Source organism: Mya arenaria, chromosome 2 (assembly GCF_026914265.1).
Source record: "Mya arenaria isolate MELC-2E11 chromosome 2, ASM2691426v1".
Classification (NCBI taxonomy): Eukaryota; Metazoa; Mollusca; class Bivalvia; order Myida; family Myidae; genus Mya; species Mya arenaria.
In genome coordinates this window covers 58,395,289-58,407,785 of record NC_069123.1, presented here as the reverse complement: position 1 = coordinate 58,407,785, position 12,497 = coordinate 58,395,289, and the positions used below count along the sequence as shown (strand labels likewise).

General features: G+C 34.1%; 1 protein-coding gene across 1 annotated transcript in view; it reads right to left on the bottom strand.

Moving 5' to 3' along the window:
• LOC128206230 (transmembrane channel-like protein 7) overlaps positions 1-4,687 on the bottom strand; it is a 34,725-nt gene extending 30,038 nt beyond the window's left edge. The window contains exons 1-3 of the mRNA XM_052908563.1: positions 3,347-4,687; positions 3,086-3,155; positions 705-786 (exon numbers count right to left, since the gene is read on the bottom strand). Of these exons, the coding sequence (XP_052764523.1) occupies positions 705-786; positions 3,086-3,155; positions 3,347-4,569 (1,375 nt within the window). The 5' untranslated portion in view covers positions 4,570-4,687. The remainder of the gene's footprint in view (positions 1-704; positions 787-3,085; positions 3,156-3,346) is intronic.
• Positions 4,688-12,497: the final 7,810 nt, after the last annotated feature.

Below are 12,497 nucleotides of genomic sequence, written 5' to 3'. Positions count from 1 at the left end.
TGATAATCAGAAATACTTTTGCTATATTTGCATAGAAAAACAGGACTGATTATTATCAAAGTTGAAAAACTGTGTCTAAGTGAAACATGTTGAGTACAGTGGATTTCTTGTACAAAATTTGTATTTTATATCCATATTTTCTTCATTTCTTTTCTGTTTATATATATGTGTTTAATATTTTGACAACAAATATTACATATTTTTGTTGTAAAAAGTAAAAAGTAATAATTTCAAAGATAAACAAAACTTCTAATGAAAAACTCTTTAAATTCAAAGATAGCTCTTCACATACGCTTCTGACACACAAACATTCATCACTATCCATCACAACTATAATCACTATCCATCAATTTTTACTAAAGTAAACAACATGTGAAGTGTAAAGTCAATTAAATAAAGGGTATAGAAATAATTAGTAGAAATCCTAATTTGCCCTTTGACTTTAACTGGATACAATGAAGTCCCTAAGTCAATCAGGGGCCATTATTTGTATTTAGGATGAAATGGTATTATGTAAGCTAATTGTAAGATGAGTCTTAAAAATTTAGTGAAGCATTTAGTCAATTGAATGAAGGGTATAGACGTTATAAGTTAAATTCCACATATGCCCTAAAACTTAACGCTGATGTAGATGCTGGGGTGAGTAGTACAGCCTCCTTATTCTTCGAATAGTTGAGCTAAAAACTATGAGCCTAAACTCCTACCCTCGATGATCTTGAAGGCTCCGGCCCACAGCTCCAACTGATACAACCAACTCTTCACCCAGTTTTTAAAGTGTAAAAAACTCTGAAAAGAACAATTGAGGGCGGTTTAAGCAAAAGTATATAATGCTGGAAAATGTTCATACAAAGGAACATCGATTAATACAATTTCATCAATTGTTAAGTTATATGAATGGGTTGTTTTTTATTTGTTTTTGTTCTTGCTGAATAAATTAATTGCTCAATTATTTTCTTAATAAATATGATACTGGAAGAACATGTTCAAAGAAAGTTGCTATAATAAATAAGATACTGGAAAACATGTTATCATAATACTTAAGTACAGTCAGTTTGCAGCTAATTGTTATCGATGGCTCCGAATGAAAAACCAGTATATGCATTTGGGCTCAAAACTTCATTAAACTTCCTTGATTCTGTTTTTTTTGAGAAAACACCCATTCCAATAAGAAAGCAAAATTATAAAAAGGTGGCAAATGCATTGGATAAATGCAATCCCTGTACATGCAGTCTTAGTGCAAAGCAGTTTGAATTCCATATAAAATTGATATAGTTACATCAGTTTTGCACAAGACCTCAACATTGTGCAAAAAAATGACAGGATCTTCAATTTCACTTTTAGTTATTTGTCTCCGATGCAAAGTACCATTTTGACATTAACTGGTTTTCATTTGGTGCCATAGTTATGCAATTTAAACCATATTATGGCATACATATTTCTGATTTGAATTTAAACAGCTTAACATAATACATTGCTATTAATTCAAAATATTTCCTATGAGATTAAAAAGCGGAAACAATGCATATAAGGCAATTTATTTAAATAGTTGCAGTATGAACAGAAACCTTACTTTGAGTGATAAAGCATTTGTTCAAAAGTATTTATTGCAAAAAAGACATGCAACTTAGAAAGTCTTTATACATTAAAGATAAGGACCTACATGTGTATATATAAATGGCTTACACACCATAACTACAGCAACACATGTTAGACAAATCAGGGAAAACAGCACGCACAAAGACACACTTTACAAGAGCAACAAAGATCAACATACATGTAGGTACCACACAACAATCCTAGCTAAGCATATCATACACATGAAGGGAGACACAGCATTTGACACTAACGATGTCCCGGAAACCAAAGGACATCAAATTTCATGGAGGGACACTAGAACCTCCCAGTCAGGTGTCTTTATGGGACACCATAGTTCAAGCAGAAATAAATCAACAATAAAAACAATATTGTTGGAAGAGCACAACGTTGGCTTTGCTCGTCAACTTCATGTTTTAAATGTTCCTTAGAAGATGATCTGCATTCACCTCATTTTATAATTAATTCTCTATATTTTGTAAAAAAAGCAGATACACTAGATTGTAACCCTGAGAGCAAAATGATGATGTAATTGCCAATACAAACAATGAAACCGTGTTACGTACTACATTATTCAAACTCGTAGCATTTCATCCATATATTTAGGAATCTAATGCTTAAAGCAGCTTTATGTATACACTTGTAATATACTAAACTGAAAAACTTGGGAGCCCTTTTACACCATATCTCATGTTGAACTCTTTGTAAAGCAGGCGTATATAATGCCATATTATCACAGAGAACATTTTCTTTTGAAGGGACCCTTAATTTAAGGAAGAGACACTTGATTTTAATATGTGGTGTCCCTACATGATCCCTGGGAAATATAGTTAGTGTCAAACCCTGGAAACAACACTTGGAAATGAGACAGACAACAGCAAAGGGAGGCTAGTACTTCCTGCATTGGTCGTAACAGCTGCAAGCACAAGCCAGGAGCAAGTTTAAACATTCACGTCAAACAACAATAGCACCTCTATATATCCTGAGACTGTTACTAATAAGTAAACAAACATGTGATCAGTGAGTTATTAAACATTTAAGAAATATTTTCTATACCAAACCTTATGTATTTCAAGCAGTTAATTAAAAGCTTAATTGGTAGCTAATTCAACTTTAATTGATGCAGCCGATTTCAGTAATTCTGCCCCAACTACTTTATAGTTCCTGTGTCATCTAAGAGTCCACCTAATGTATCATGGAAACGTTTTAGGAGATTTGGTTCTTGTTGAAGAAGCGACATTAAAAGCCATGGACAGACAATGCCAGCAGCTCTTGGGTCTTTGTCCCTGGTTTTAGCTGATTTAGTAATGAAGAAGCAACACATAACCACTGGGGTGAAGCTGAAGCACCTCTTATCGGTATGCAAGTTCCATAAGTCTACATTTCATAATTGATAATTTGGCAGTAGATTTCTGAATAGAACATTCTACACATTTCAATTCATAATACAATAATTCTTAAGTTCTATATGCAACAGAGAGAAAATGGTTACCATGGCAATTTGGTATTTTCTCATTTCCCAGCCTTCCAGTGAAGATGACTCATGAGAAACAATTTGGTCCCTGCAAAATGAGATTTTGAGAAATTTAATTATCATACTCAAGAGGAAATATTGTACTTGTACTACACTAAAATAATATGCGGTTTAATGCATTGGCTTCATGGCCTGCATGAACAAAGAACCTGATTGATTTTCGTTCATTTTTTTTAACAGATCAAGATCTAGTTCTCTTAATTCCTTCAGTTACTGTACCTGTTTATGGTACGCAGTGCATCTGCTCTATCTTCTGTTTTCAATTCACCTTTTTCTCGCTTTAAATGCTGCAGTCTGTACTTCAGGCTTTTTGTTTTCTTAACATTTCTGTTGCTAGGAAGCTTTGAGTCACTATCAACAGAATTGCTGTATATGCCACTTCCCATTATGGAACTCCTAGCCCCATCAAATGGAGAACGAGAGTCATGATGAATTGAATTCTTTTTCCGTATTAGGGTTTTGAAGCCATCAGCAAATGAAAGCCTGTTATTGTGGTCGTCATTGTCCTGAAACCGTCTTGTTCTCCTCCTTTTTGAGGACTTGTACCTCATGGATCTGTTGACTCTCCTCATGATAGCCCTCTTCTCTTTCTCTTCTTCAAAGTCTTCATCCTGTTCAAATCCTTGGTTATCAAATCCGTGGCCTCGACTTCTAGGTGTTCTATGAGGTTGTACATCATCAGAAGCTTCATACATCCCCTCTGTATGCTCAGTTCTGGATCTTTCATATCCATCACTCCTGGGCAGATAGTGTGTGTGTCTAGTGTCATACTCATTTTCTCCAAGATTTTGTCTTCTTTCACCTTTCCTATACCTAACATTAGATGTATCCTCTTCTGTATTATAATAGTCATCATATGAAGCTCTTTGTTCATTGTTGTTTTGGCCCCTTTGCCTGTTTCCACTTACACCATCATATTCTCTTGCATGGATGTCTATTTGTCTCTGCATTTGCATGTCATGATTGTCCAAGCCTTGAACATGGGTGTTGTAGTAGTGGTCTTCCTCTGCAGATTTGGCTTCTACAGAGTTCCTATACATTGGCCCATTATGGCCATCAGAATAAGGCCTCCTCCTCTGACCAACATCTCCCCTCTGTCTCTTTTCGAGATCATCCATTTCATACCAGTCTTGATTGCCATTATCCTTCTGTCCCCTGTTATATTGGGGAACGTTCTGCTCTTGGTGCCAGTCTGAGTTCACATATTTGTCTTCACGATGATAATTGGGCTCATGTCCATTTCCATTCAGGTGTTCTATCTGAAGAGCACCATTAACAAATGCTCCAGGCTCATTTTCATAATAATCCCTTGCATGTCTCTGATCATCAAACTGACCAGTCCAGATAGGCCTTTGGTCATCCTGTTGTCCACCAGTCCATCTTTGCACGGAGGAATGTCCTTCTGTATGTTCATATAGTCTGGATCGGTCACGACTATTCATCTTGCATTTCCTGTTAGCTCATTTTAGTCTTGTATGATTTCCTTTCTTATCAAATAAACCTTGCTCTATTACAATTTAACTGCGAGTGAATTTTAATGTTTCTTATCTAGTAGTTGTCTTGTCCATTTTCTTCCTATTACTGATTGGATTGATTTTATTTTTCTTCAGAACACTTCTTTATCTTTATTTAAAACGCTAATAAATATTTTCACTGATATCAAATGTTTGTCTAGTACAATAAATCGTTCCAGTTGTAAAAAAAAATGTGCAACTTCCTGGTTCAATATGTCCAGGCAGTTATGAAAGCTGGCCTTTGGTAGAGGGCTTTGGTTATCAGACTCTAACAATGAACTGATTAAGTTATCGCCACACTCTAAAACTGATCCCATAAGACACCGAAAAACAATGTTATCAGTTCAAACCCTAATGAAAAATATATATGAAACATGTTGGTTAAAAGCCAGAAATAAATATTTTCATGTTAAAAAACCGTAAGACTATTTGGTGAGGATCTAATATAGAAGAAATCTTGGTACAATAGTGATAAAGAGATTAAAAATCACCATTTAAGCACCTATAATTTCTACAAAAATAATGCTGATTTCCAATTGTCACATTTCTTTCTCTTAACAAAACAAGGAATCAAAAAAATACACGACTTGTTTTTGCTGAGGTTGTGCTGAGGTTGAAATTATTTATACATTTAGGGACGATTTCTTATTGCATCGCAGCAAAGTAACAATCTATTATCATATCAATGTTCAAAACTACCATGCACTGAGGGTCAGAGATAACCACATTATTATAAATCAAAACTTGTTATCATTGAGAGGTATTAAAAACAATGTTTAAATATTGATGTGTTAAATCACTTCAGTGTTGTAATTTAGAAGAGATAACCTTAAGTTGACATACATCTCTTCATGCCAAATCTTTCAGGAAGTTCCTATCAGAGCATAGAGAAGGGCTGAAGCACCAAGGCTATCATTGGAATTGATGTATGCTCCCCGACAGGGTACAAATTGGCACGGAGAGCACAAAATGAAAATAAAAAAAGTAAAAAATAAAAATTCATAGTTTGAATTTCATATTTTAGGAAACCAATTGTTTATTTACATTTAATTCCATAACTCTATGAAAAACCAAGGAACCAGAACACATACATGATAATACAGGCCTTTTTATAAGTAAAGCTTCTCATAAAGTTTTAAAGCAGGTAATTGCGTGTGTGTGTGGGGGGGGGGGGTCCTCTCCGGTTAACAAGGGACATAACTCAAACAAGATGCCAACTCCAAAAATGACATAAGCAAGAGTGGTGTGCCTTGCTGTAAATGTGTTTTTTAATAGGAATGAACAAGGGATGATAACTTTGCTAAATAATGTCCAAGGATATAATTCTGGCACTGTGCAACTTCATATTCATTCAATCATTTCCAGTAGTCTCAAATTTCATCAAAGAGGAGACATAATAAAACTTCTAAAATAAGTTGTCATCATGGTCTTTCCCCATTTGTCCATTTCAACAGATGTGACATTTAATGAACATGTTACTGGAAAAGGAAGAAGCTGCTATTGCGGATGGAGAAAACAAAGAAATTTAATTGCTAAAATACCAATAATTACCTTGATGAATTTAATTAACCCTCTCCGTCTGTGAGCAATCCTTATTAAGAAATTGAAAACACTGAAATATTGAAGTTATTAAATGCTAAAATCTGAACTTTACAGGGAGTTTTTCTTAGTTTAAAACATTTTATTAAAGCTTCGGCCACAGACTTTTCATATTTCACAGAATGTTTCATACGTATGGCAACCTAAAAGTAGGTGAATTTGTTGGTTAAAGTAAGACTTATTTGAATTGTACTGGCAAACTTTTATGATGAGATCCGAAGAGCTTGATTATGAGCTCAGTAAATAAATTACCAATTTTTCCCAACAGTGAACCAGCTAGGCAGCCAGGGAGACACAAGACCAAACCCACCTGTACTTTCTCTTGACCTGTAAGGTGGAAGTCATACTCCGGATGAGCTCCAAGGCTTGTTTCCTATCCTCCATCATCAACAGCCACTGGTCTACTGTGCTCATTCCTCGCATAAGACGCCTTTCAGTCGCTCCAAGACTAGCACTAACACTGCTAGATCTAGATGCACCTGGGATTGAACAGGGAATAATATATGGAAGGAAACCTATGAAGAGATTTGGAGCCGAGATATCATTGTTGTTAACTTTTAAACTTGACTAGCTTTTATGGCCTAATGTGATTTGCAATATTTCTAACAAGATTTAAGACAAAAAAAAAATTCAAACAAATCATACAATATTTCACAGTTAAAAGTAAACAATGAATATGTAATTAATTTTGTAAACTTTGACAAATGCCTGAACAATCAGCCCTAATGCGTTTTACTAGATGACAACTGTAACAACCTACCTTAATGACATTTTAAGGTAACTGTAAAATATTGTTATAATTTTAGTATTTAAATATTTAGAAAAATTGATGAATGAAACTGGATTTTCAAAATCTATAACATTACTTTTGAAATAGTTACTTAATGAAATCTATGTAGAATTCATCTGTTCACAAGCTGAAAGAAAGCACTTTTAAAACACCCTTAAAGCAAAAATAGATGTTCTTGTAAACCTCTGATCAATGCTGCTGATTTCCTTCTCTGAGCTATGACACTTTTTCTTCTGTGGGGTTCGCCCAGAGCACGGGACACAGTGAAACCGGGGTCAGAGTGGATAGCCCCATGACTCGGCAACATGGCTGCAATTGCTGCATGGCTGCTCCGTCTCCATCGCAAGTCAGACTGCTCAACTTCAATAGCATCTGAAAAATACATACAAGATATTTGTGGGATTTTAATTCTGAATATTACAGGCAAGCTTATAAAATATATAATTTACAGTTGTTAACTTAATGGCGATTGTTTTAATCATAATAGTTGTTTTAAAAAGAAAACAAATATATTCTTCTTTTTTTTTTTTATCTTGTAATGTATGAAGTAATTAATTATGAATTGGCTAACAAAATCATTTCTTCCTGCACTATTTTCAGTAAAGTGCGTATAATATTATATATATATATATATATATATATATATATATATATATATATATATATATATATATATATATATATATATATATATATATATTTATTTATTTATTTTGGTTCGGAATAAAACATATTTACAATTATTACCATATATGGTGGTCATGGTCAAGGTCGTTCCAACTATTGCGAAATATGGTAATGGTCAGTGAGCTTACATAAGTAAACGGCTAGTATAAAAGCCGTTTATACTCATGCATTCGTTAGTCGAAGTTATACGTGGCAGTAGACAAGAGAAAATTGGTAGTTCTTCCCACCCACTCACCCTTGATATTTCCTGCTTTGACATAACCATTCACATACGCATATATGTACATACACGTACAATAAGATTTTGTATGGTTGTATATGAATCATCTAATGTCTAGATATTGTTGAATTTTGAACATATTCATAACGTTTTATATTTTTCAGATCAGTGATTTTATGTCGTTCTGAATGTTGGGAGAGGATGACAATGTTGTACAGAGTGAATGAGGCGGTTTCATGAACATTTACAGCACTCGCTTTGTGCAAAGTGATTTTTTTATTTTCCTGATGCTATGTTTAAGTGCATGGACACATGAAGTGGTCATGAAACCATTGAGAGAGTGATGTTTATTACTTGTATTGTGTGTTAATAAATATACTCGCCCGGTATTTATGTTTTATAAGGTTAACACATAAATAATTTATGTTTGGCTGAATATAATGAAAGAAAACATAAGGCTGATTCTGTTTCACACTTTAAGAGCATTCATGAAATAAAAGGTGGCAAGCAAATAACATTTTAGGGTACATCACTTCCTCATCCTTGGAATCCAAAACACTGCTTTATTTTTTTAAACAAAAATTATAAATTCAGTTTAATTTTTAAGTGGAATAAATCTTTAATAAAACGTCCAAATATTGCTCCATTTAGGTATATTTGTTTTAAAACTTGGGTTCTGTGCTAATCTCTTTAAAAACTCTGTTATAACAAACACAGACACGCCCGTTATGTAAGGGTCCAGGAAATATCAAATTTAAGGATTTATCAGAGCTTTTTCTGGAATAGTAAAGAAAAATAGTTACATATTTCCTGGAAATGTTTACAAGCCAATTCAATAAGGGATGTGATCGAAGGCTGTACATATCACACCTTCATATAAAAATTATAGAGCTTTTCAAGCATATGATTTTTATGCATTTCAGGCTCAGCCTTGGGGTTTCTTAGGCCTATATTCCCTACAATGCATAAAATTATTATAAGTTACACAATAATGGCCAGAAAAAAGAAGCAATATCAGTTATATATGAATAATTGATTGAACTAACAGGTTTTGTGCTTAAGAGAAATGACATTCATAGATTCCCCAAACCTGTCAAGAAATGAATTATTGAGTAGGTAATAATAACCAAGACACCTATTGGTAGTTGTGCCCTAATCACAGCAAAGTATGAATTCTTAACCATTTCTGTTTAATTTATACAAAACACCATGTAATTAATTGATTTTATACATGCAAACATATAACAAGAAGCCCTTTTTATTTTTTAATCAATTACCCAAATATGCCAGCAGTTACTATTATAACCTAAGGCTTAAAGATGCTGAGGTATGTAAAGAAAATCCCAAGAATATTCAGGAATATGCCAGGCTAACCATTGAACTGTTGATGATTTTCATTAAAACAAAAACTGACATCTATTTAACATGCCAAGTCATGATCATCATCAGCAGCAACAGCAACAGCAGCAGCAGCATCTTTTTCATCCAAATTAACTTTATATCAACATTGGAGAAAGAAAGCAATAACACTCAAATACATCATTTCTTACTAGAAATTGTTATAGATTTCATTGGGGAGTACCCCAGACCCCCCTAAAAATGTATTGGTTTAGGGACAACTTTTTGCCCAGAATGGAGGTTTTTCTTGATGAACTGTAAGAAAAAATGAGTACCATATTTTTAAATAAGAGTTCACAGGGAAGGGACTTTGCCCATATTGGCCATAATCTAAAAATCATTACAATAAGAAAATGTAATTATTTTTAGAACAAATTAACTTCACATGCCAAACAGACACAGTAATATCCACTGAAATGACTGTGTACTGAACCAAATAGTTGCTCACTATATAAATAAAGTTTAGAAAATTGTAATTATTTAAAAAAAAAAGTCTGAACAAATGTAACAAACCTTATGTTGCAAATAAGCATTACTTTGACTAAAATTAAACAATGTACTCAACTGTTTCCAGTCACCAAATATGACGGTAGGGTCGATTGTCTGCGTAAATCGTGAATACTCTTGGACATGGCTGGTACTGCTCAGAATCAGCATCCCGTCTGACAATCTTTCCCGCCATATTTATCGACGGGCCCAGCCGAAGATGATATCGGTAATGTTCGTAATCAACTAAGGATAACAGTACGCGCAATTTTATTAGAGATGGTGACTGATCAATATCAGTTTAAGTTATTTTGTGCAACGTAGTAGATATTTTATCTATCTATCTATCTATCTTCCTGTACTGTCGAACCCTTTACAGAGACGTAGACATTTTTATCCAATAAATAACTTAAATTAAAATGTTTATCGGAGAGCATAATGGCTGTTGCTTTGAATGTGTGACTGTCTGTCTCTAGTTCGTGTCTCAACCGATTCAGGGATTGATATACTAATTATTATTATGTAGATCTAGAATCCATGTTTTCGAACGAAATTGGCAATACCAGTAAGTCATTATCTTACCGCACTCATATGCAGGTTATAAGCCGCACACATGGGTCAAAGTCAGATAGTCGTAGCCATATCATAACCCATAATATGTAATAATGGAATCATTTTTCAAATAACTCGTCAAACATATTTGTTCCCTCTATCTGCTGAAGTGCAGACATGTACTTTCAAGGTAAAGGTCACACTTAGTTGTCTCATAAATATATTTCCATATGGAACCGACCGTGCCCCCCCCCCCCCCCTCGGGGACTTTGACTTACGGTCAACCAAGTCCGGGTGAAAAATCTCCGCCCTGCGTAGACAAACTGATGGTAAAATCCCCGCCAATTGCCCCCGCACCCCAGGGACCATAGGTAAGGCCCATTCCCCGCTATATCTGGCGCGAAGACAAAACCCATTCACTCGGCACTGCGTGGCCACCCCGAAAGGTAGCCTGTGGGCCGTGGTAACAATTGACTGGTGTATTATGTCTAACAGACAAGTAACTTTGTCAGACTGACATGTTATAATGCCTTACTAGTTCACAAGTTAACATGTCTTAGCAACATGTGAATGATGTCTAACGGACATGGTATTATGTCAAACTGTTCAGCCGATGTATTGTCCATTTTATTCTTATAATGTTAAAACATACTTTATGTTGTTGTTGAAAACATACCAAGTGACAGTCCGTGATAATGAAAACAATGTGCATAAAAGATGTAATATGATTTAAAGACACCTAGAACCCTTTTTTATCGAATTTCTTATTCAAATACAATAGAGGTCCTTAACAAAGTACTACGAATTTGAAATAAAACTGCGGAATTGAAACAAACAAGTGTCGCGTTTTCTTTGTGCAATTAATGAGACGAGGTGTCGCTTACCGATTTTGTTCGAAATCTTTTAAGGGCCATCGCGATCCTGCCCCACGCCTTTTCTGCATTTGAAAATTAAAAAGAAACAACACGATATTTGTTTGCTAAGGTATCGCACTATCTTTTTTAACAGTACTTTTTATAGTTTAACCTTTATAGTTTCAAGGAAAAAGATGCGCCGATGCAACAATAAATATCGCGTTTTTTTCTACAGACAGACTTTTTATAAAAAAAATGCAAAAAAGTTCTTTTTTATAACACGTTTAAAACTAAACTTGTCAAATAAGCGTGAAATTATATGCAAAACACATGCTTTCTTGTCCACAAGATATGCTATCAGGCCAAATTAACGTGTTGTTATAAGGAAAAGTTACCACGTACAACACCCTGACATAATAACACGTTCATTTGACAAGATTAAGACATAATCTATTGTTAATATTGTTTTAATTAACAAAACAACATAAGCAAGTACAGACTTGGTATACGAAAAAAAAACACTTTCAGTCATTGATCTTGTTGGTTGTGGTCAATTTTAAATGATATTTAATTAGGTGTTGACTTATTCGTATATCTCGTATGCTATGCTATTTTAGCATAGTGGTATGACAGCCCAAGCCTACACGACTCCCCTACAGTCGAATCTACGACTGATACTCTTTGAATAGTCACACATTCGAGTCTGGATATTTTCTGGACATTCTTTTTTTTTTGTTTCCGTGCATATTGTTTTTTACAGAAAACACTTTTACTGGACATACAAATGTGTAAACTAAGCATGTATAGCATTCAAGTTTTCATCCGTTCGTGACAAACTTAATTTTGACAGTAAGCAGCGTCCAATCAGCATACAGAAAACTATTCTTGTTGGCTATTACCAAAACTGATGCCGTCATACACCGTACCTTAGACTTGAGCATAACATAAGTAGTGTTTTATATTTTTGAAGTAATACTTGAAATGCATGCAGGGATAAAATATATGAATGGATTGGTTTTTCTTGTTCATGGTGAATCTTGACACTTTTTCTCGACAAACTTTACTCTTCCGCATTATAAGCAAATGTGTTATAATTCTATTGTGTTACATTTTACATTATAATTGATTTCGAAAGTTGTTATAACGGAAACGTTTATAAAATGATCATCTTTATATTATATGTAACTAATGGGCTGTAAGGTTATAGTAAATAAGATTTTTATTCTAAATATTTTCTTATAAGATGTGAATAAATTATACTACTTATCAT